This window comes from Leptidea sinapis, chromosome 29, assembly GCF_905404315.1.
Source record: "Leptidea sinapis chromosome 29, ilLepSina1.1, whole genome shotgun sequence".
Lineage (NCBI taxonomy): Eukaryota > Metazoa > Arthropoda > Insecta > Lepidoptera > Pieridae > Leptidea > Leptidea sinapis.
Genome location: NC_066293.1, coordinates 9,332,479 through 9,359,105, shown reverse-complemented (window position 1 = coordinate 9,359,105; position 26,627 = coordinate 9,332,479). Strand labels below are relative to the sequence as shown.

At 36.0% G+C, this 26,627-nt stretch overlaps 1 protein-coding gene across 2 annotated transcripts; it reads left to right on the top strand.

Annotated features, from left to right (window-relative positions):
* The first annotated feature begins 133 nt into the window (after positions 1 to 133).
* On the top strand, positions 134 to 26,269 carry LOC126973324 (uncharacterized). 2 transcript variants are annotated; one of them, XM_050820542.1, is made up of 13 exons: positions 134 to 198; positions 331 to 433; positions 2,695 to 2,793; positions 6,657 to 6,788; positions 8,814 to 8,930; positions 12,156 to 12,251; positions 14,200 to 14,295; positions 17,922 to 18,017; positions 19,357 to 19,462; positions 21,632 to 21,723; positions 23,027 to 23,128; positions 25,569 to 25,659; positions 26,075 to 26,269. In XM_050820542.1, exons 2-13 carry the CDS (start codon positions 389 to 391, stop codon positions 26,245 to 26,247), a joined length of 1,245 nt encoding a protein of 414 aa, XP_050676499.1. In that variant the 5' UTR covers positions 134 to 198; positions 331 to 388; the 3' UTR covers positions 26,248 to 26,269. The 2 variants fall into 2 exon arrangements, with proteins under 2 accessions (XP_050676499.1, XP_050676498.1); XM_050820541.1 differs by lacking the exon at positions 134 to 198 and having other exon boundaries at positions 235 to 433.
* The last annotated feature ends 358 nt before the right edge of the window (positions 26,270 to 26,627 follow it).

The window sequence follows — 26,627 nt, the reverse complement described above, 5'->3', positions numbered from 1 at the left end:
TTTGTTCTCGTTGTATTGAACATTCAACATTTTGTTCAACATTGATGATTGATTGATCATTGAACACAAACATGTAATGACATTGACATTTGACAATTTGTTATCGATGACAATAATAATTTACAATAATTTTTATTGTAGTTCTAAACTTGCGCTGAATTAGTTTCAAAGAGTATATATATATATTATTTACTCTAGGTTAGTATTTGTAATTTTTTTAATGTATATTGTTTAATGTTTACATTTTATTTCATGTTGAAAATGGAATACATTAAACCTTTTATTAAGTAATTTCTGTGCTTTTGTGATTTTGAGAGTGATTATTTTTAGGTTAGCTACATTTTGTATTTGATCACAATCACAATATTAAAAAGAACTTCGATTTATCATGTCGCTATTGGAAGAACCAGCAGCAAAAGTGTCTAAACTAAGCGTTAGTATCAATGTTTTTCTAAAGTTTGTTTTATCGATTTTATTTGCCTACCGTTTTCTTTTCTTTAGAATGGTAAATATTATACATAGAGCATTGTTACAATTGCAATACCTATCACCATTATATTATCTACAGACAAGTTTGTAAAAATACAATCAGAGAACAATATTACCGGCTCAACAATGCCTCAATATCTTACTATAAAACAGAAATTTATGTTTTTAGATCTCAATAAGATAGATACCTAGAAAGAGAAAGACCATAAGCACTCAGTAGAATCAGCATATATAAAACTCATAAAGATTTAAGTGATAAATTCCTCTATAAATTTTAGGCCCCTAAAACAACCTATTCTGCAAAAACCCATTAACAGTGTGATGTGCGATCTTCAAACGAAAGTAGATTAACAGACCGAAATTTACATACACTTATTAATATTATATTATTACCATGTACATACTTTTATTGACACTCATTTGTCCTCCTTTTCCATGAATATAGGGTCTAAATTGTACTTAGCTGTGAAAAGACATGTTTATGGTTTATCTGTTATGATTATAATTTGGCTTCCCAGCTATAGGTAGATTATAGTAGCTTCCCAGATATAGAATTCTGAAGCTGTAGAAAACATACAGGCATCATAACAAAAGGAGGGGCAAGCAATCAATTAGAGCTTCATTTTGTGAATGATGATGTATTTAATAATTTTAGAAGTTTTATGTTGGTGGATGTGAGTATAAGATCTATGGGCGATCTATACACAGGGAGGAATAATGTTATAAAGGGAAACTATTCTGTTTGCGCAATTAAAAAGAATGTGGTTTGCAGTGCAACTTTGTTGGTGTGCACAGGTACAAGTGTGATAAAATTTTTGCAGAAGATCAACATCTTCTATATGTGGACTAGACAATAACAATAGAACAATGATTTACTTGGGACAATGGCTTGGATGTCACTGTAATAGCAACATTTTGTTTCTTTTGCATTTTTTTGTATGGAATAGGAGGACAACAAGCGTACGGGTCACCTGGTGTTAAGTGCCCATGTTGTATCGTCCCGTAAACACCACACAAGGAAGCTCATTCCAAAGCTTTGTAGTCCGAGGTAGAAAGCTCCTTGAAAATCGCACTATGGAAGACCGCCACACATCCAGATGGTGGGGATGATATCTTGTGGCATGTCATGCAAAGGTGGAATTCGGCGGCAGGAATCAGGTTAAACAGCTCAACACAACACCAAGTGAGCCAGCCTTTCACAGAGCGCTTCATCCCCCACAATTTGAGCTGCTCTGCGATGCACGCGGTCAAATGGATCGAATCAAATTAATCAAATGCATGGTCGTAATAGACATGCAATGGAAGTGTTTATGCAATCATGCAAGCAATTTTGAGTGGCTCCATCGACTGTCCTAGTCTACTCTCAGCCTTTTCATTAAACGCTCAATCTTTAAGATCGCGTCACACGCGCCTTTTGCATGTTCCTAAACCTAATACAAATTATGCCCAAAATTCCATAATTCCGCGTCTGTCACGAATTTATAATAAACAGTACGCTGAGTTTGACGTATTTAACTTATCAAAAATTAAGTTAAAAACAGAAATAATAAAACACACATCATCGTAAAAAATAATAATAATAGGTAACGCAACACACACAAACACACACGCAAACATACACACCACACACGCACACACACCCACACACACACACACACCCACACACACACACACACACACACACACGCGCGCGCTATTGTAATCTTTTATTTGTTAGTATATATAGTGCATTTTTAAGTCTATTCTGTTAATATATGATTCCTTTTTATAATTTAAAATTTATGTAATCCTTTGTGGCTTTATGTAAAACCTAGGTTAATTTTGTAAAAATAATTGTTGTGTACGCTGTTGATTACTTTAATAAATAAATAAATATATTTCACTGACTTTATTAGCATAAGAGTTGATAATCTAGCTGCTTTCGATCACTGAGTGTGTGGGAATCCAAGCCAACGTTGTGGGTGGCATTGATCTCTTAGCTCCAGGCGACCCTTACACTTGTTTGTCCTCATTTTCCAAAAATAAAAAAAATGTTACAAAGACAGCAAACAGAGACTAGTATTCTTGTCCGTCATTTCGGAATTACTAATTAATACTAGGCAAAATGTTTAACGCTTTGAGTACCTCATTTAGATTTCTACGGATCAAGCTGATACTGGAGTGCACCAGAATTATGAAGCTTAAAAAAATATTTTTACTCTCCAGGGTCCGCGGAATACAGAGGATGAAACGGAGGATGATCTGTATGAAGGTCAGGAGGAATGGCTAAGTGAGGAAGTACTCACAGATGAAGATGAATACCAGGTGAATATCCTTACTCATACTTCCACAGAAATATTGTGTCAGAAACTCATGGTTTGTAGAACATCAGTATAATCAGCAGTTAGTAAAAAAACTTCTTACCAATAATTCGTGATACACATATCATGGATAACAAACTCCCAGTTATGCGCTTGTTATATCACACTGAATTTTATTTATAAGTATTCCTTATTAATAAAAATAGTATAATCTTTATATTTTGTAAAAAGAATATACAATTATGTTACAATTTTACTTAAAATCACCCTGGCTATCCTAGTTTGGGGGAAACTAGGATAGCCCATGGGGTCCGTCTTTTCCCAGTTGTGCAATGTAAAATGTCAAAGAAATAAACATCTACATATTCTAAGGTAAGTGACTGTGTGTGTGTGAAAATTTGTTTAGCTTTTTGTTTATCATACACTAACTAATATCAGTAAACATTGACGAATTAGATTTTCAATAGCTCTGTAATTTAGGTTCCATGACATGTTCTTGAGTTTATAAATAAGTCCATATAATCTCTGTATAAGTATACCTTTGAGGATTATTCTCAAATGATGTCAAACAATTCAGCTGGTTGTTTATATGAGAGCAAGTTATGCGATACTCGACCTTATACTGCGAGACATAAGTTTGAGATGTCCTTATGCCGGTTATTTCAAAGCAACCTGCGCAACAATATGATATAGGTTTTTGTTTTTCAAAAAATCAAATGTGAATAATAATGGAATATTAAGATTTTTTATTTTTAATCTAAACTGATTAAGGATTTCATTTCAACTATGTTTCCATTTATAAACAGATCGAGTTACTCGGGTACGATTTTCGTGTATCTAAGCGTTGAAGGACACACAAGAACGGAACGGGGAAAGGCGGTTTATGCCTTGAACACCGATTGGTTGTGTTTAGTTGGTTTTTACCATATTTAAAGATGTCCTAATACGTCTGCACGTTGATTGTATTGCAACCTAATAAACACAAAGATGTGTGGCCATATTACGCTTAAGATTATGGATTGGTCTCCGCTGCGCTCCAGCTAGATACCGCAGGCGCAGTCACAAAGTGCGTTAACTATTGCTACTCGTACTCGAGCAATTCTCGAACCATGTGTCACGTTGAAGTGCCACATGTTCTGTTAAACTTTGCTGATAATTGAAACTAAAATGCCGGGTTGCGTAGTAAAACTTTGTAAAAATATCTCTACAAGAAATAAGAAAAACACTGGAATCACACATCATCAGTAAGTATTTTGTATTTTATTAATTTCAATGTAAAATAACACGAAGTGTTATGTTTCAAAATTTGAAGGATGCCATTGAGTGTCAAGATGCCACCCACACAAGCATATAATAGTTGTCGTAATAAAAAGCTATTGTTCTTAGATAGTGCGGTATCTAGTTGGAGCGCAGCGGAGAGCAATCCTTAAAATAATGCAGATACCTTTTTTTCCTAAATCAAAATATATTTTTACTATTACTTATTTATTTACATAACACTGATATAGAATACTTAAATAAATTAATTAAAAAGTTAAACGAACGTAATCTTTTTTTTTTCCATTATTAAATTTCTAAATCTATATTATTTCTTCAGCAACCTATTATCTAGTACATATATGATCGACGGTTGTAGGGCACTAGGATATTGTTCTATATTAGAAGTGGACTGTATATTGTTTGCTAAAAATACTGCGAAATGTTTATACCACCTACCTCAGGGGTGCCCAAGCTTGAACTGCTGGCGATCTACCACAAACTTGTTAGACTACGATCGATCGACTCTGAGAGGCTGCAAGTATTTGTCATGAAGGATTTTCGTCTAGGTAGAATGCACCGCGTCATAGATATTAGTTTTGCGCATAATACACATTTTTTTAGTCAAGGTAAGTGTAGGTCTCCACCAAAAATGTCAATGAAAAAAGTGATATTCAAATTTAAATTCAAATATTTTTATTCAAAATAGGATGTGACATCACTTATTGAAAGTCAAAAAACTACCACCCATTCCAAAATGAATTCCTCAGACCTGAGAAGAATGGGCGCAACAAACTCAGCGGGCTTTTTTTTCATCGAATAAATATGTTTACAAAGTAATATTGTACAATTATTTAATAGCCTGAGGGCGGTCACTCCATTCCCAATCTGTGGTATCATTAAGAAAGTCATTTATGTTATTGTAACCTTTACCACACAAACGTTTTTTAACAATTCTTTTGAATAACGTAATACTTTTGTTTTGAACATTTTCTGCGATCTTGTTGTAAAAGCATATACATCGCCCCACAAAAGACTTACTAACTCGACTTAGTCGAGTAGTAGGCATCATAAGTTTATGTTTGTTTATGTATGTTAATAATTAAAAATAACCCTGCAGTTTATATATTGTTAGCTTGTAGTTTGTTACAAATTTGAAGAAAACTCCATATTATATATCTTCGCCACGGGTCTTTCCTTTCAGAGGAATCATTGTCGAAAACTCTTACTTAGCCGACATAACAATAGCCATTCGATTAAATTAATTAATAATTATTGTCTCTCATATCGGTGGATTTGTCGACTTGTAGAGATAAGTATGTACCTCAACACGCCTTGTAACAGTCGGACGAGATAACTGAAGTTCTCTAATAGCAGACGTACTCTCTGTTTTATTCTCAATATCTCCAAATAAGTCTCACCCGCTTCAATAAATGCTTTCTTCACAACCAATCGCCACCTCGCCACAACCAGCATCCACCGGTGCACGGCACTACAGAAACCAACGTGGTTTCAAAAATCTGGGGGCGGTTGAGAACGTTTCGGACGGCACCTTCTCGTACGGAGGTCGCAAGCGAAAGAAGGGGTGTAGGCTAATGTCATTTGTGTTTGTCATGTAATTATTAGATTAAAACAGTTGACGATATTGCGGACGAAAACGTTGACATGATATTATATTGACGAAATAAAAACCTAATAAAAATCTAAATTATTAATAAATTCATTAACCGATTTTTCAAAACCAGTTGACGATTTAACAGTTTTTTCAACCTGTGGTCAACATGTGAATTATTGACAAAAAACAGTTGAATTAAATTAATTTAAAAACCTTCAATGACACACCTCTAACTGGCCACACATAAGTCACGCTATTGTCGCACCTAGCGCCACCAATTTGCTACCGGTTTCAACTTAGGGTCGAGGTACAGTAGTTATAAATGACATCTTAACATTTTTTTTATGACAATAAGGGACGAGACGAGCAGGACGTTCAACTGGTGGTAGTTGACGTCCTGCCCAATACAAGGCAATGCTGCTCAGGATTCTTGAAAACCCAATAATCCTGAGCGGCACGACAACGGCGCTCGTCACCTTGAGACATAAGATGTTAAGTCTCATTTGACCTGTATAGCCGAGTGGCTAGCGATCCTACCTACTAAGCTAGAGGTCCCGGTTTCGAATCCCGGTAGGTGCAAGCATTTATATGATGAATATGGATGTTTGTTTCCGACTCATGGATGTTTAAATGTATTTATGTATGTTTAAGTAAGTATATTGTATTAAATATATCGTCTTGCAACCCATACCACCAGCTATATATATGGCTAATTTGGGGCAAGATAATTTGTGTAAAAAAAGACTGTGTCAATATTTGCCCAGTAATTTCACTAGCTACGACGCCCTTCAGACCGAAACACAGCAATGCTTATACATTACTATTTCACGGCAGAAATAGGCGCCGTTGTGGTACCCATAATCTGGCGGGCATCGTGTGCAAAGGAGCCTCCCACTGGTATATGACTGGCACTTTATCAAACAACATATATTGCAAAGACCGAACAGGTATGTAACCGAAAATGTTCAGAAAAAAAAATTGGTCGCCTTTTTCAGGTTGAAGCTTTGGATAACACACTAGACAGTCTCGACACCCCAACATCGCCAGTGCTAGAGGGTGATGGCAACAATGAAGATGAGACGGAAGATATTGAAAGGGCACTCAATAATATGCAGAATTCACAACAGGTACATACTGACTCCTTCGTATTTCTTGCATTTATTATTACTTAGATAATTAATTTGTCTAGATAGACTGTGACAGCTGCTGTGGACATGTCGAAAAAAATAGAGGTGCACTGTTGACCTCTATTTTCAACAACGGTCGCACTGAGTGTGCGACCTACGCTACGAGCTACGTGATTGGCTGTCGCGGGTGTATCGTAGCTGTCGTATACACTAAAATAATTAAACCTGGCCTGTTGTCATGCGTTGCCTTACAGCAAGAGGCACTATCTAAGATACTGATCACAAATAATACAGTAGCAGTTGTATTGCTTCTTATATCACACTGAATGTCGCTCTGTTTTTGAATAACTCAACAAATCAAACAAGATTATATTTATAAACGTAAGGATTATTCTCAAATGATGTCTAACAGTGTCCATAATAAACAAGCTGTTTACAAAACAGTTGGTAATGTCAAAATCAAGATTCCATTTTTTTTTCGTTTTCCAAGCTTTTAGCTAAATGTCCCCACTGTTATAAAAATATTTAATAATATGAAACATAAAAAAATGTCTGAAGCAAAACTCTGCCTACGCGTCTATTTGGCAGAGTTTTCGTTCAGTTGTGTGTTTTATGATTTATTATTACCGCGCTTTGAATACAATGCCACGCAATGACAAAGTGTTCTACTTACTCCTACTAAAGTGTTCCCTATTTTTTTTAATTAATATCCATTAAAACACAACAATAACGATGAAAATACTAAAATTAAAACGCGGTCCAATTTGACAGGAGACTAATGGACACTAAATTGTTTGCAAATGGTTTCATGGTCTTCATCTATTCAAATTCAAATATTTTTATTCAAAATAGGATTTAAAATCACTTATTGAACGTCAAAAACTACCACCCATTCAAAAGAGACTGCCTCAGACCTGAGAAGAATGGGCGCAAGAAACTCAGCGGGCTTTTTTTTAATATAAAATATGGATTACAATGTGATATCGTACAATAAACATTTATACTTAAAGAGCCTGAGGGTGTTCGCTTTATTCCCAGTCCGTGGTGTCATTAAGAAAATCGTTTATGCTATAATAACCTTTCCCACAAACGTTTTTTAACGATTCTTTTAAATTTCGTAACACAATTGTTTTGTACACGTTCTGGGATCATATAGTAGAAGCATATACATCGCCCAACAAAAGACTTACTAACTCGATCCAACCGAGTAGTAGGCATAACAAGTTTATGTTTGTTCCTCATGTTAACATTATGAATGTCACAGTTTCTAGAAAATTCCTCAATGTGCTTATGAACATACAGATCATTATCAAAAATGTATTGAGAAGCAACAGTTAAAATGTTTATTTCTTTAAATTTTTCTCTTAATGATTCTTTAGGACCTAGGTTATAAATCGCGCGAATAGCCCTCTTCTGCAGCACAAAGATGGTATTAATATCGGCCGCACTGCCCCATAACAATATACCATATCCAATCTCGCCGTATCTATGTCAGTTAACCGTCTAATTTTCTTAACCGCATATGCTGCAGAGCTTAGCCTATTCGCCTTCCTTTATCCTTCAATATGGGGGCCCCACTGCAATTTGGAATCAAGAGTAATGCCAAGAAATACAGCAGATTCCACTGGTTTTACCACCTCTCCGTCTCTATCCGTCTATTCCGTCTCTTTCTCTCATCTATTTTTTTATGTAAGGATAGTGATCTCACTTTGACACATGGTTCGTCTGTTACTGTAGTATATATAAGTTGATGGGTGTAACTAACTTGATGTTTTAATTTGAATTGCAAAACCAAAATGCTCTTCTAGTGTTACTACTTCTAATAAGCGTATATAATGGACTTTGGACATTACTGCCATGAAATAAGGTGTCAATTTGAATGAATGTTTTAATGTTATCTGTAAAAGTTAATGTATACATATATACAACGCGGCTCAGACATTTTTTAACGACCTTTTAATAGGCGTTTGTGAACCTAGTTGTTAATTGTACTTGAATGGGCTAATTAAAACTGTTTGCTTGCAGAATAACACACAAGGATTCCTGGCACAGAAGAAAACAGAGTCAGACCTGAAGGATGAGAGTGACCTTGATGTATCAATGAAGTCAGATGACGATGGAAATGATACTGATGAGTTATTGGTAACTTTTGTGTTTTTTTTTTTCATATAATAAGACTTCACCTAACAAATTTGAACAAAAATAGGAGTATACAAATGATTTGAGTTTTTTTTAGTGTTAATTCCGCCAATATTTGTCTTTAAACAATTCGATACGTAGTTCACCTGTACACGAGGCATCCTCAGGACTCAAATGAGCCGGAAGCCGCTCTTTTATACCCTCGTCCAATTGTTTAAAGACAAATATTGGCGGAATTAACACTAAAGAAAACTCAAATCATTTGTATAATTATGGATTTCCGCAAAGTAACGCCTACTTCAATAAATTTTCAAAAATAGGAGTACAAGGTAATAATTTTATTACTACCTTCCATGCTGCTTGTGGTGGCGTCGTGGGATATTACCTACCTGGGAGAACCAAAGTTACCGATATAACCCAGTGATTGCGAAACTGAAGTGGCAGTGGGCAGGGCACATAGCTCGACAGACAGATGGCTGGTGAGGCAGTAAAGTCTTCGAATGGCGACCACGTGCCGGAAGACGCAGTGTGGGTAGGCCCCTCACAAGATGGACCGACGATAACGTAGGAGATAGCCAGATCTTTGTCCAGCTGTGGATGTCTTCCGGCTGATATGATGATGGGAGTGCACAGTAACCAGTTTATTACCACCTTCAATGGCACTGCTCGTAGCGACGTCATTACCTTGCCTAAGACATGCGCAAGTGAAGCGATGGCTTTTGATATGATAATGACAACCCCTATAGCCCAGTGGTTAGTGACCCTGCATAGTGAACTAGAGGTCCGGGGTTTGAATCCCGGGAGGTGCAATCATTTATATGATGAATATAGATGTCTGTTTCCGAGTCATGGATGTTTACTTGTATTCATGTATGTTTAAGTAAGTATGTTGTATCAAATATATCGTTGTCTTGTACCCATTGTACAGGCTACGCCTAATTTGTGTAAGAGTGTGTCAATATTATATAAAAAAAAATTACTTGACAAAACAAATTTGAACAAATATAGGAGTGCATGGTAACAATTTTATTACTACCTTCAGAACCTAATTTCAAATGATCATCTTTAAAAATAATATTATGGAACCTTTAATAAAACTAAATTTATTTTTTAACAATAGTAGTTACTCAATGGGGGGTCACCTGGGGGCTGCTGAAAATCAGCGCTGTTTTGGTATTATTCAAATGCAGCATGACGCTGTGTCAGTTCCTTTTGATAACAATAACTGCTACACAGTACTTTTAAATTAAGATAATTCCTATAATATTATGCAAACATTTGTTTTTTTTTTTATCATTTGTATATTTTTATCCTATAAGTTTTTAATAATTTTTTTTACCTCTAAGTCTTTTTTAGTTGTATTATTCTTGTGTTTGTTAGTAATAAAGTTTTCATTCATTCATTCATTCATTCAGATACAGACTACATAGGGCAGGGCTTGTCGTGTTCGCTTAAATGGCACTGCTCGTGGCGGTGTCGTGTGGCGTGTCGTTACCTTCTCTAACACATACGCGAGAGCAGCAATGACTGGTGCATGCGTCATGCTCGTGAACGGGCGCAGCTTGTGTTTTTTTTTTCTATGACAATAAGGAACGAGACGAGCAGGACGTTCAGCTGATGGTAATTGATACGCCCTGCCCATTTAAATGCAGTGATAGTCTGGGCGGCACTACAATTGCGCTCGTCACCTTGGGACATAAAATGTCAAGTCTCATTTGCCCAGTCATTTCACTAGTTTGTGCGCCCTGAGACCGAAACTATGTTGTGCCTGGTCGGAGATTTTTATTTTTTTACTAACAATATATGTACACAAATTACATTTAAATACAAAATTATGAACGATGCGGGACTCGAACCGGTTCGAGCGCTCTTCCACTGAGCCGACAGATTGGTTAATATTTCTTAGCTGGTGATTTAATATTCAAAATTTGAATACGAAAGAGCAAATTCCAACAGTGGCTGACTGTTTAGGACTTGTCAATCAAAGTCGGTTGTAGTAATAATTGATTAAGATTAATCCCGAAAGTGAGAGTTATCATTTAAAAAAATAACAAATTGTTTAGATTTGAATGAGCGACATCTCAAGTCTATGTCCTAATATGCCATTATTTTGGTTGAGCAAGTCATTCATTATTATAACACTAGAAATAAGGGATTGCTTGTAACTAATTCTAGTAGGCTTCATAAGATACATAATAGCTTTAAGAGTCAATGTATACACTTCTATAATAAAGTCCCAGCCACTGTTCAGGCATTATCTATAAATAAATTTAAATGTTTTATAAAAAAAAATGGCTCTGTCGTAAATCCTATTACTCCACTGCTGAATATCTAAGTGATCGGACAGCTTGGGACTAGATTATGATTATTTTATAGCAATAGCAATGACAGTACAATATTGTATATTTTTATTGAAAAGAGTGCGAAAAAAAAATGCTGGGAGAGTTTCTTGCGCCGCTTCTTCTACCCAGAGTGCCATTTGTTTCCGAAGCGGTAGTTGTATCTATTAGTTATTAGAAATGACATCAAAAAGAATTCCAAAGGAATCAATTTTGAGAAAATAAATGCCTTTTATGCCATTATCAACTGTAAAGTAGATACTGTAGATGAAGCCACAACCTGACAGTTGAACAAGATATATCATGAATTACGAACCATACTTCACTCGCTTGCTCAGTTGGAAGAGCGCTCGGACAGAACCCGAGAGGTAGCGGGTTCGAGTCCCGCATCGTTCATAAATTTTGGTTACAAATTTTTCATAACTATTCGCAAAAGTTAGGAATTACACTTTAAAAATAAGAAATTGTTAATAATAGATTCGTTGACCTTTTCTATCTTGCTGTAATCTCCGTTACACACGTTCTTCTCTCTTGAATACTTTGTTCGTCTATACCATAGTTTCTCAACCTTATTTTGCTCACCGCCCACTTTGAGAATATGTTTTTTTCTAGAGTATTTTCGTGTACTTTTTTGCCTTTTTAGACTATATTATTTATATCTACCCACGCCCCATCTGCGTCATCTCAATGCCCCCTAATTTTCTCTGGGTCTTCTACTGCCCCCCCGAAAGTCTCAAACGCCCACAAGGGGGCGTTATCGCCCACGTTGAGAAAATATGGTCTATACGATAGTTATATATTGTAAGTATGCGGTCAGAGGCAATACTAAAAATTTGTTATCCCGCATAATAAATATAGTTTTTGAATAGTAAAATTCAATTAATTTCAGCGAATGCTTGGCGAGGACAATAGTAAACCTGTTACCAAGACTGCAAAGAGTCAAGTCAAGAAGAAACCAGTGACAGATGATGATGAAGAAGTCCGGGTAAGCCATCATAACCAAAGTCAAAGTCAAATAAACTTTATTCAATTAGGCTTTGACTATAAATACTTCTATTAAATTACTGAATCTACCATATGACGACCTGTATAGCCGAGTAGTTAGCGATCCTACCTACTAAGCTAGAGGTCCCGGGTTCGAATCCCGGTAGGTGCAAGCATTTATCTGATGAATATGGATGTTTGTTTCCGAGTCATGGATGTTTAAATGTATTTATGTATGTTTATATAAATTTATGTATGTTTAAGTAAGTATATTGTATTAAATATATCGTTGTCTTGTAACCCATAACACAGGCTATATATGCTTAACTTGGGGCAAGATAATTTGTGTAAAAAGTGTGTCAATATTATTATTATATATTCGGAAAAAGTTGAGCTCGTGCGAAGAACATATAAGAAACTCAATGGCCACTCTTTTGTAATATACATATCAAATAAGTTTGTTTGGTGCTGCAACCAATATATGAATTGTATATATCAAATATTTCATAAAAAGTAATAAAAAATAAACTGTATAAATATAAATTATCGTATATTGGATGCATCAACCTGCTTGCTTCGTGAACATGATGGTCGTGACCAAAGCAAATAACGTTACCAAGGCTTGGAAACTGAAAAACCTGTAGGGTACTTAAAAGAACTATTTGTAATGTTCATCGTTTGCTCACGAGTGAAACAACTAATCTTTACTATGTAGCACTACACCCGGACACGTCTGCACGTAACCAATAGCCGATTAGAACTGGCCTTCCGCTGTACTGTGCATTCCTTATATAGCACTCAACGTCACACGGTTAATGTCACTGTCGATGTCGTGACATTGACAATGATAGTTAACACATACCTACTCTGTTAAGACTAGATGTCAGTACACTACACTATTTATTCGCTTTTTTTCTACCTTTCAAAAAATTTAACGTTTTTTGGACATCTAACTCCAAATACCACAGTGTCTGAAGACGAAGGTTTTTAATCAGTGTGTGTTGCCAGTGATTACATACGGAACGTAGGCGTGGTGCGCTAATTATGGGCCTTATGAGAAAGCTCATGCCACAGGAGCCATAGTAGGAGGAATCGAATAAAGGAAGCTCATGGTCGCTCAGAGGGCAATGGAGACGGCTATGCTCTGAGTTTCCCTGCGAGATCGAATCAGAAATGAGGATATCCGTAGGAGAATCATAGTCTTGATTGGGAAACTGAACTGGCAGTAGGCAGGGCACATAGCTCGACGGATAGATGGCCGTTGGGGCAGTAAAGTCCTCGAATGGCGACCACGTACTGGAAGACGTAGTATTAACACTAGAAATAAGGGATTGCTTGTAAATAATTCTAGTAGGCTTCATAAGATACAGAATAGCTGTAAAGGTGAATTTATACAGTTTTATAATAAAGCCACTGTTCAGGCATTATCTATAAATAAATTTAAATGTTTTACAAAAAAATTATATTATTACTCCACAGCTGAATATCTAAATGATCGGACAGCCTGGGACTAGATTGTGATTATTTTATAGAGATAGAAATGACTGTACAATATTGTATATTTTTATTGAAAAGAGTGCAAAAAAAGAATGCTGGGAGAGTTTCTTGCGCCGCAGAAGAAGAATCTCAGAGCGCCATTTGATTCCGAAGCGGTAGTAGTATCTAGTATATTAGAAATGACATCAAATAGAATTCTAAAGGAATCAATTATGACAAAATAGATGCCTTTTATGCCTTTATGTTGGTAGGCCCTCGAACAGATGGACTGCCGATCTGGTTAATATTGCTGGAATAAATTGGATGAGGGCAGCGCAGGACCGATCGTCATGGCCTTCTTTGGGGGAGGCTTTTGTCCAGCAGTGAATTATTACTGCCCACGGAACACTTCACACCCCTGTCGCTTCTAAACCGTTGTCATTAATTAATGTCTAATTTACGTATTATTGCAGCCAATTAGAACCAGAAGTAAGTTTGTAAAGTTGGAAAAGAAGGCCACCAAAGCCGTACCGGAGGATATGAGTGATGATGAAGTAGATATTAAGCCGGTGAGATTTTGTTTTTATAAAGTTGCGATAGTAAATAATTTTAAATTAGTAAAATAGTATTAGTAAATAATTTTAAATTAAAAAATTTCTTAAATTAGTAAAATAGTATGATAAAGTGGAAATGAATTTATAATACATATTATTGGTTTAATTTACAATATTTATAAATACATAAAACAAAATTGACAAACATAAACTTGTTATGCCTACTACTCGGTTGGGTCGAGTTAGTAAGTCTGTTGTTGGGCGATGTTTATGCTTATTTTTTATTGTATTTATTTCAAATTCAAATATTTTTATTCAAAATAGGATTTAAAATCACTTATTGAACGTCAAAAACTATCACCCATTCAAAAGAGACTGCCTCAGACCGGAGAAAAATGGACGCAAGAAACTTAGCGGGCTTTTTTTTAATATAAAATATGGATTACAATGTGATATCGTACAATAAACATTTATAAATAAAGAGCTTGAGGGTGTTCGATTTATTCCCAGTCCGTGGTGTCATGGTGGCGTTGTCGTGGGAAAGGTTACTATAGCATAAACGATTTTCTTAATGACACCACGGACTGAAAATAAAGCGACTCACACTCAGACTCTTTTATAATAAATGTTTATTGTACGATATCACATTTATATAAAAAAACAGCCCGCTGAGTTTCTTGCGCCAATTCTTATTCGAGGTAGTGTCTTTTGAATGGGTGGCAGTTTTTGACGTTCAATAAGTGATTTTTAATCCTATTTTGAATAAAAATATTTGAATTTGACTATACTAAGGCCAACGAGACAAGATAAAGAATGTAAACAGACGGACCGTTACTGAGTTACATTGCGATGGCGACCGATTATGGCGTCACTTGTTCGACGATAGCTGTCGCGTGCTTCTGAGACAGCAGATGAGATAAACTTGCAATTGCTGAGTGTCAAGCAGAGCACCGGCAAATGGCAAACAAAAAAATAAAAATACCAAAAAATTTACTGAATCGCTAATAACTTGGGCATCCGATGTAACAAAAGAAACATTCTTCCTTCGTTTGCTTAGTAGCGGGGCGTTCATTTTATCAGTCAATTATTTATATTTAAAGTGAAACTTTTATTACATCATCTCAAACTTTTTCGTCTGTGTGTTGCATGTCGCGTGACGGTCGTGCTGCGCTTATAGTACGCAGCAGCTGGCCGTGTAGTGTATAGACTATTACTCATTTGTGCCAGTGCTCCACGCTATTTTGTTTGTTTTTGTCAGTGTTTAATTATAGTTTTTGTAAATGTTGTTGTTTATTAAAGTGAAACTTATTCAATAACAACTAATGTTTAATAACAATATTAGTTGGAGACTTAGTCTACTTTTATTATTTGAATAAGGTGCGTACGGATGGATATTAAAAATGCTTTCCATGAATATTCACAAATGGTCGTGAAACATACAGGCTAGATGCGGGTTTAGTATTTTTGCTACTTCATAGCGTCTACGCGGACGAAGTCGCGGGTATCAGCTAGTAAGAAATAATGACAATTATTACTGCCGACGCCAGATATCCTGAACATTTAATTTTATTATTATATCGAGCCATACATCTAAACCAATCAAATAACTCCAAATATTACTTCGTTTACCTACTCCGTCAATCATTATACCTCATCCTTCATCTAACTGTGAAATACAACATTCATTCATTCACTCTATTCCACTTCAACTACTTGCACACGACACCTGAACTACACAAGAAACTATAATTATTATCTATATATATAAAAATGAATTGCTGTTCGTTAGTCTCGCTAAAACTCGAGAACGGCTGGACCGATTTGGCCAATTTAGGTCTTGAATTATTTGTGGAAGTCCAGGGAAGGTTTAAAAGGTAAATAAATAGGAAAATGCTGCTAAATTAAATAAAACCACAAATTTGTTTTTCCTTTGATGTGTCCATACATAATTTCTATGAGAGAATTTGTTGACGCACGGTTTGACAGTTCTGCTGTGAAACAATTTCATTAGACAGCAGGGTGCATATTTTACGAAGTAATTTTTGATGTTATGATATATTATTGACAAATTCATATAAAAACATTATTTTATTTATTATATACAGAACAACGTCTGTCGGGTCAGCTAGTTATTACTATAGTTTGACGACCTGTATAGCCGAGTGGTTAGCGATCCTACCTACTAAGCTAGAGGTCCCGGGTTCTAATCCCGGTAGGTGCAAGCATTTATATGATGAATATGGATGTTTGTTTCCGAGTCATGGATGTTTAAACGTATTTATGTATGTTTATATGTATTTATGTATATTTAAGTAAGTATATTGTATTAAACATATCGTTGTCTTGCAACCCATAACACAGGCTATATATGCTTAACTTGGGGCAAGATAATTCGTGTAAAAAGTGTGTCAATATTATTATTATTATTTTGTAATCCTGTTAAGACTGACGAAGTATACATGTTTAAGAAGATATCAATCTTTCTTTTGTTCATCGCGAACAATTACGTTTTAATTGGATCTGCTGAACACAGCGACACAACAGAGAAGAGCAGCTTAGTGTATCTATCTCGCTCGGGTACACTTGGCGGTCCCGAGTTCACCCGATCGAGCCTTTCACTTCATAGGGTGACGGATCAGCCGAACTTGACGAGCAGGACGTTCAGTTGATGGTAATTGATTCGCCCTGCCCATTACAATGCAGTGCCGCTCAGGATTCTTGAAAGACACAAAAATTCTGAGCGGCACTACAAATGCGCTCGTCACCTTGATACATAAATTGTTAAGTCTCATTTGTCTAGTAATTTCACTAGCTACGACGCCCTTCAGACTGAAACACAATAATGCTTACACATTACTGCTTCACGGCATAAATAGGCGCCGTTGTTGTACCGATAATCTAGCGCTGGTGAAACAAAAATGTGCGTGAAAAGTTTTCACTTCAAAAAATCATTGATCTGCATTAATTTTTTTTCCTTTATTGATTTAGGGGCTTTTATACGTATGTACATGTCAGCCCCATTATAATCTAAGTACAATAAAAAGACAAAAGAAAAACAAAATTCTTAACTTAACAAACTAAAAAAAGTTAGTATAACCAAAAGCAAATTATATCTATAGTGTTAACAATAAGACTTATGGATTCAAACAGACTTATGGCATCCTTAGATGCAGGGCGGGCAAGTATATTTACAAACATGCCCGTATCAAATCTGTTCAAACCCATAAGTTCTACAATATTGTCTCTACTAGACTGAAATCGGACACATTCCTTTAACAAGTGCTCAACATCCTCAATTGTTCCACATAACTCACATAGAGGTGAAAATTTAAACTTATTCAAAGGCATGTGTCCGGATCTCAGTCTGTGAGCAATAACAATCAACCTCCTTTTAATCTTTACATTAAAAAACCACGGTATATGAGGAGGCTGAGACTGCAAAGTTCTGTACCAAATTCCTTTTTCTAAAGATCTACGATCAAAGTACTCTCCCCATAAATCCTGACATTTCCTTTTATATTTTGGTAAGAATTCAGTAAAATCCGGTTTAATATACATCTTTTACCCTTCAGTGTTGCTTGCTTAGCCAGTCTGTCCGCCTCCTCATTGCCCCTTAAACCAATATGCGATAATTCTTACAGAGACCAAGGACTCGAAGTAAAGTTATGATGAAGTCGAGAGAACAGAAAGCCATCGCTAAAGATATTAGTGGGGGCGGTGGTGATATGGACAGTACGGTGAGTTTAATTAATTTATCTACACCCATCCTTTAAAACCTCTATTAAATATTCTGAAACAGTTAGCTTATTGCCAACATTAAAACACCCAATGTTCTAATAACCATTACATCATCCAAACGAGTGTTGTAATGTTGTACTAAATTTCATATCAACACTCTTATGTTTTTTTTTCTTCGATATTTTTATTGTTTTGTTTACAAAAAATGAGCGATTCATTTTAAACGCTGAATATTCGAGTGAATTTTAATTATTGCACTATACAAAATGTAAATTACTACTAAAATAAATAATAATTGTTTCATTAATACTTAGTTTATTTGTATATGTCAGTAATGAATGATATAAGTTTACTACTAGGACTGGTGTTTTAATGTTAGCAGTAAGATAACTGTTCCAGAATCTTTTAGAGGATTCATATTCTGGGTGGAGATAAAGTCTTGTATGCAACTGTTGATAATTAGGTATTAAAACACTCATGTGATACTTTTATCACACATAAACCCACATTCGTGTTTTAATACCCCTTATTACACAACAGTTGCATAAATAACTAGTAGGTTATAACTGACAATAGTGTTTATTTATTTTTTTAATATACAATTATTGAAGTCGGTGTTTTTTGGATAGATTTATTGTTTATTTATTACACAAATAAAACTGAAAACAAAATTTTTATTTTATGGACTACGCGGGACTCGGACCCGCTGCCTGTTGCGTTCCGTGCAACCGCTCTTTCCAACTGAGCCAACCGTTCAAGTGACGTATCGTTAATAAAATCTCGTACGCTTTGTTCAACTCTCAGGTTGTGGCTTCATCTACAGGATCTACTTTATCGTTGATAACCTGATCAACCCCAATATTTTGCATATTAGGAAATTGACTTGGGATGTCGCTCTTGCAAATCTAAACAATTTGTTATGTTTTTAAAGTGATAAATATCTGACTTTTGGGATTAATTACACAAATAAAACTGAAAACAAAATTTTTATGAACGATGCGGGACTCGGACCCGCGACCTCTTGCGTTCCGTGCAAGCGCTCTTTCCAATGAGTCAATCGTTCGAGTGAACTATCGTTTATAAAATCTTATATGCTTTGTTCAAGTCGCAGGTTGTGGCTCCATCTACACGATCTACTTTACAGTTGATAACCTGCCTAACCCCTATAATTGGCCCCAACCCACTTTTTTTTATCAAAGAGGAGGAAAGGCGAAGGTGTCATTTGGTGTTAAGTTGTTTTCGATATTTCTAATATTTACGTAATAATCGCTTGGACGCACTTAACGATTACACCCTGTATATAGAGATTTATATTTCGAACATAATTTTGGATTTCAGTCAGCTGATGACGCATCGGCGCTCAAGAAGATGTTTGTCTCCAACAAGAAAAAGGACGCAGGAAACGATAAACAGACGAGCAATGGTGTTAAGAAGAATACTAGCGGTATTAGTAATGTATTATGTATCGGTAAATGCGGTCATTTACCTGTGTAATGGTGTTAAGAGGAATACTAGCGGTATTAGTAATGTTTTATATATACCGCATTTACCTGTGTAATGGTATACCGAATACTAGCGGTATTAGTAATGTCTTATAAATACCGCATTTACCTGTGTAATGGTGTTAAGAGGAATACTAGCGGTATTAGTAATGTATTATATATGCCGCATTTACCTGTGTAACCAGAGGCGTGAATATCATATAGGCAAACTCATGTACATAAAACAATTTTACACCTACCTACCACACATGTTTACTGATACAAAAAATTCTACATAACTCCATCCATACATCAATCATACTCACCCAAACTAAACATGTGTCTAAACGCAGCACGAGGCGGGGCGGCTACTTTTTTTAATGAAAATATGGAACGAGACGAGCAGGAGGTCTACTCACAAAATCGACAACGATACATTCGTAACGATACGATAATACTCCGAATATATCGCAACTATCTTACTCTAACAAATGTTCGAATTCCTTATCGTTTATCGTTACCATAGACTAATATTTTCAGTTTTTTACGATGTGAGTGTGAATGAAATATGTTCAAATCTAAACATTATCTGTGCTACGTCGCTGTTAAGTGTCAAAAGTCAAAACATAGTTTAGGCGCTAAGGACCATGCCAGACTCTGCACCACCAATTTGGTATCATTAACACACAATGTAAATGTTAAAAAAATATGTAATGAATATAATATGACCATTTAAAATTGAATAAATTATACAGAACTTGCGGATAATAAAATGTAAAAGAAAAGGCGATCCAATTTCTCAGGCGGCCATTTTTTTTTTGTTTTTTATGATAATAAAGGACGAGACGAGCAGGACGTTCAGCTGATGGTAATTGGTACGCCCTGCCCATTACAATGCAGTGCCGCTCAGGATTCTTGAAAAACTCAAAAATTCTGAGCGGCACCACAATTGCGCTCGTCACCTTGATACTAAGATGTTAGGTCTCATTTGCCCAGTAATTTCACTAGCTACGGCGCCCTTCAGACCGTAACACAGTAATGCTTACACATTACTGCTTCACGGCAGAAATAGGCGCCGTTGTGGTACCCATAATCTAGCCGGCATCCGGTGCAAAGGAGCCTCCCACTGGTATTTGCAGTATTTCTACGCATAAACGATCAACAAAATGACTTAAAAGACTTAGTAGTAAAAAATCCTGTTGAATAGTAAATCACATATAATTATTTCAATAATATTTGTTAAGTATGTACATTGTATGGCAAATATATCTATACAACTTGAAACGATAATATCATCGACAGCCTAGAAGGTGTCGTTGAGATTATCGTAAAAGTGACGTTTGATTAATTGTGTAATTCGAATATTCGTCTCTGACATTTTCAAGTAAGAGTAGGGTTAGGACCGACAATATCGAATAATGTTTCGTTCGTTCAATCATCGTTTCGACATTGAATACGATGTAACTAAGAATAAGATTCGACACGACTCTTGCGACGATTTATCGAATATCGATTTTAGGAGTACCCAGTACCCAGGAAATTCAGCTGATGGTAATTGATACGCCCTGCCCATTACATGCAGTGCCGCTCAGGATTTTAGAAAAACCCAAAATTTTTGAGCGACACCACAATTGCGCTCGTCACCTTGAGACATAAGATGTTAAGTCTTATATTTGCCCAGTAATGTCACTAGCTACGGCGCCCGTCTGTCCGATACACAATAATGCTTACACATTACTGCTTCACGGCAGAAATAGGCGCCGTTGTGGTACCCATAATCTAGCCGGCATCCTGTGCAAAGGAGCCTCCCACTGGTCTGCCTGAGACAGAAGAAGCAGCATTTTGTCCCAGCATTTTTTTTTGCGCCCTTTTTAAAAAAATATACAATATTGTATTATCATAAGTCTAGGTTACAGCTGTGAACACGTCGAAAAAAATAGCGGTGAACTGTTGACCTCTATTTTTTAGCAAAACGCACGTACACTAAAAAACAGTGGCATACGTATCGCGAGTGTATCGTAGCTGTCATGCACAATAGAGTAATTAAACTTGGCCTATTGTCATGCGTTGCCTTACAGCAAGAGGCTCTATCTAGTCGTATTACTTATCTAATTTCTAATCTTATATTTCAGGCAACAAATCAACGACGACAGCAAACAAAAACGTAAAATCGAATCAAAACATGGCGCTTAGAAACAGAGACGATAAGGATATGGACTCCGAGGTATTTATAAATTTTATTATGTTCTATAGTGGGGGTAAGTGGGGGGTGAATCTACCATCATAGCGGGCCCAATCGTTGACCTATATGGCAGATTAATACGAGTCTAGTGGGGGTGGTATTGCTTACTGTCTAAATTTTTTTTATGGAAAAGGTGGACAAACGAGCGTACGAGTCACCTGGTGTTAATTGATCATCACTGCCCACATACTCTTGCAACACCAGAGGAATCACAGGAGCGTTTCCGGCCTTGAAGGAAGATGTTCGCGCTTCCCAGGTCGTATCGTTGCGGAAACACAAGGAACTTCGTTCCACAGCTGGAAGAAACCTCCTTGAAAACCGCACTGTGGAGGACCGCCACACATCGGAACACTCCCCGTGATAAATTGGGTAGAAGACACACAATGAAGCGATGTCTCTACGCAACACCAAGCAATCGAGTCGTTCTCAGAGCACTGGATCCCCGACAATTTGAGCAGCTCTGCGTTGCACGCGGTCAAATGGTTCGAGCTGATACTGGGATAATACTCATTGGCTAGATCTATGATGCTATATTATTTATGATAACGATTCAAAAGCCCTTGTTAACGTAGCTGAAGAATGATACAAATGGTGACCGGCTCAACAATTCACAATTAATAATAAAACACTTCTTAAGGCAAAGAGTAATTAAAGTAAGAGCATGGTGTTTTTAGACAAGTTTTGTGGTGAGAGTATAGCATTTTCGAGCTATGAACACTACTTAATCCTGTTACACATATCCTTTAGTCTTATTTGTAGGTTGCTAATGCTTGCTGTTGGTTATAGTTAACACTGCCGAGCCAATTTGAACTACCACTTTTCTTTGAAGTTAAACAAGTTTTTTGGCATGGCGTGACGCATTTTTTTGGTACTTCTCTCAGAAAAGTTATTCTTATAACTTTTTTGTGTAGGTTCATTTATTCAGATTAGTAGTGAATAACGAGGATTGTAAGCATATAAACTGATTTCCACACAAGAATTTTGAAAATATTGGCTTTATTACATAGATGGCGGGCCGGCAGCCGTGAACTCATATCGCTCAAGGTCGCTGGCATTTAGTGTCGCCTTAAAGGATTAAAACGCGTGCATATTTAACTCTGCTTTTGCACTAGTTTTTGCGTAAAAGTAACATTTTTATTATTATTTTAGGTAACCCGACCAGTTTTCAGGGGGACCAAAAACACAGCTACAGTGTTTTATTTAAATTTGTAACACTCGCATAAATCAAAGACAATTAATCAAAAGAATAATATTAAAAATATACATTTTAAACTTTCTGTTGCAGGATGTAAGTTTAGATATGCAAAGCCTCATGAAGCCAGAGGAAATGGATGAAGAGGTACCGTCTGATTGTGAGACAGAATCTGAAGCAGACAGCTTATATGATGTGAGTATTGTTCTACATATAGAGATCTCGAGGATTAGAAAGAGCCGCATTAGAAGTTCACACAAAAATGTACTGGTTACCAAATAAAATCAATAGATTAGGGCTTGGTATCGCCAGAATAGCATCAAAAACTTTTAATTTACAAATTTAATTTTTGTAATTAATCCTAGCTAATTCCAAGCGGGGGAGACTGTTTAGGACTTGTTAATCAAAATCAGTTGCAGGAATAATAGATTCAGATTAATCCCAGAAGTTAATGTTATCACTATAAAAAATAGCAAATTGTTTAGATTTGAAAGAGCGACATCTCAAGTCAATTTCCTAATATGCAAATATTGGGGTTGAGAAGGTTATCATCTGTAAAGTAGATCCTGTAGATAGAGCCACAACCTGAGAGTTAAACAACACATATCAAGATTTATAAACGATACGTCACTTGAATGGTTGGCTCAGTGGAAGAGCTCTCGGACGGAACCCGAGAGGATACACGTAAGGATTATTCTCAAATGTTTTCTAACAGTATACAGCCGTTTCGGAGGAGTTTGATAACAAACACCGGGACACGAGAATTTTATTTATTTGATTAACTTCTATAGTGGGGGTAAGTTGGGAGCCGGTCTACTATAATTCCGGCGCCACTCGTTCGGTAGCTCCATGTACATACATATTTCATTTCATCATTTATTTGTCGTGATACATAAGATGTTACAAATCACAATAAGAGTTTAGACCTAAAGGTCTATAGGAAGTTACAAAAAAGAAGTTATAAATATCCTGTATAAAGCTTTTATTAAATACCATTAAGTAAATTATACCTGAATAACGATAAGATACAAAATAGCTTTGAGGGTTAAATGTATACACTTATATCATAATGTCCCAGCCACTGTTCAGGCATTATCTATGAATAAATTTAAATGTTTTATTAAAAATCAATGATATTATAGTATTAAAAGAGGTAGGTATGTCACTAGTGCGCCGAAAATCAATCGCCTAAATGGAGTCAATTGGTTCATTTGGTCGTAGTCGCTCTCTCGATACGAAAACGGTACACACGCGTTTGTTGTTCACAGAATTGCTTACAATTTGATATAGGTACTACATTAAAATGCCGTCTTGTGTTATGGGAAGATGCACTAATTACGAAAGTAAAAAAAAATCATAGAATTACATACCACAGTTAAGAAATCATGAATTATAACATTTTATTTGATTTCATTATTTATCTAACAAAATAAATATGTCGCCATGACAACGCCGATCGCCGCCAAGCCGATCATAGATTAACATATAGAAATGACAAAATATTGATGCTGTCTGTTGCGGGATGATCGAGGTAGAATATTTTAGGAAATGATGTAAAAAAGTCGTTGTTGCAGTGAATGTAATACGAAATGTAATAATTTTTAATAAACAAGTGCGTATATAGGTAGCTGAACTATCAAACTACTAAAACAAGTTTTAGGGTAGGTAGCGGATGTAGACAGTGAGTGCTATTTGTTTACGTAGGAGTTTTTTCAGTAACACTGTCACTTTCAGTATATCCCTTTCTAACTGCAGACGAATCAATGGATCATTTTCTTCTTCTCCCATTACCTTATTGTAAAAAACCCTCAACAAAAAGACATTCATAAATAATATAAGATACAAAAAATAATAATTGTAATCTTAAAACTTTTTGGGATCCGTCCTTAGTAAAATTGTAAAAATGGGACCCTTACTGTAGATTACCTTTCGGTTTTGTTTTGGTGTCCGTATATTTTTTATTATTTTATGTATAAATAATTGATATCATCAATGTGGCTATATATTATAATAAATATTAAATAATTTTTTTATAAAATCAATGACACATTATCTACCAAAGTTCAATGCAGTTTTACTACTTTATAGCTTTTACTACATGAACTCATGAATGAATCGTAATTTAGGCATAAATCACGGTGTACGGTAAAAAATCATATCTGATGAATTAAATGTATTTTTTCTATACAAATACGAAGCAATTAGCAAATTAGAGTTATCTCTTTTTCGTGATTGTTCTTGTAGTGTGCTATTGCAATGTTAAATTATTCATGTGTGCATTAGTGTATCATTTTCAAACACCGCATGTTGTCTACGTAACCTATCTCTACTTTTAAATATCATTATTTAAAAAATAGACTTTGTCGTAAATCCTACTACTCCACAGCTGAATATCTAAGTGACCGGACCGTCTGGGACTAGATTATGATTATTTTATAGCAATAACAATGACAGTATGTTGTATGTTTTATTAAAAACAATGCTGGGAGAGTTTCTTGCGCCGTCTCTTCACCCTCAGAGCGCCATTTGTTTCCGAAGCGGTGGTAGTGTTAGAAATGACATCAAAAAGAATGCTAAAAGAATTTTTAGAAAAATAAATGCCTTTCTTGCCTAACTGGATGTGTCTCCTCACCAGGACTTCCCGACTACAGATTCTGAGGATATGAATGAGTGGTTCACCCTGGACATCCGGGAGGAAAGAGCGGGAGACTATATACCGCTGCTTGGTAAGTAGAGTAGGGTCAGAAAAGCTTTACATATATGTATATGATTGTGACATGTTGATTCAGTAATTTAAAAGAAATATATGTAGTTTAAGACTAATTGAATAAACATTATTTGACAGACGTGTTCTTTGTATGTAAACTATAACTGGTCATATAAAACTACATAATTACGAATTAAATGATCCAGGAATCACCGTTCGCGTAACGCTAGCATTCGTTCGTAACACTCTCGTCACGCAGTCACCAGCTTACTCTCCAAGTCAAGCGTGCATAAAGAAGTTATATATATAAAAAAGCGCGGCACTCAAATTTAATGGGCAGGGCGTATCAATTACCATCAGCAGAACGTCTTCCCCGTCTCGTCCCTTACTGTCATAAATAAAAATAATAATAATATGTTAATATTTCTTTCTAGGTTCAAAAGCTGTTCAGTTGTTATCTGAGGAGAAACAGCGTGTGTTAGACAGGCTCTCGTCCTTGCGGGAAAGCCTTTCTGTCATGTCCGAAACAGGGAAGGACCAGACGGAGTTACTGAAGAAAGCCACCGCCACGCTATCTGAACTAGATGCCGCTTTGAAATTCGCTTGAGTTGAATAAATGCTATCTGTTATACTTGCTTTTATTTATGCAATAACAATAAAAAAATATCATCGAATTTTGATTTTACCTTACCTATTTCCTTATTTTATTTCAATAAGGGACGACTGTCGTACAGCTGATGGTAATTGATACGCCATGCCCAATACAATGCTGTGCCGCTCAGGATCCTTGAAAATCGCAAAAATTCTGAGCGGTACTACAGTTGCGCTCGTCTCCTTGAGACATAAGATGTTAAGTCTTATTTGCGCAATTCAGTGGTTTCGGTCAGGCGCCGTAGCTAGTGCGCTACGGCGCCAGACCGAAACAGTAATGCTTACACATTACTGCTTCACGGCAGAAATAGGCACCGTTGTGGTACCCATAATCTA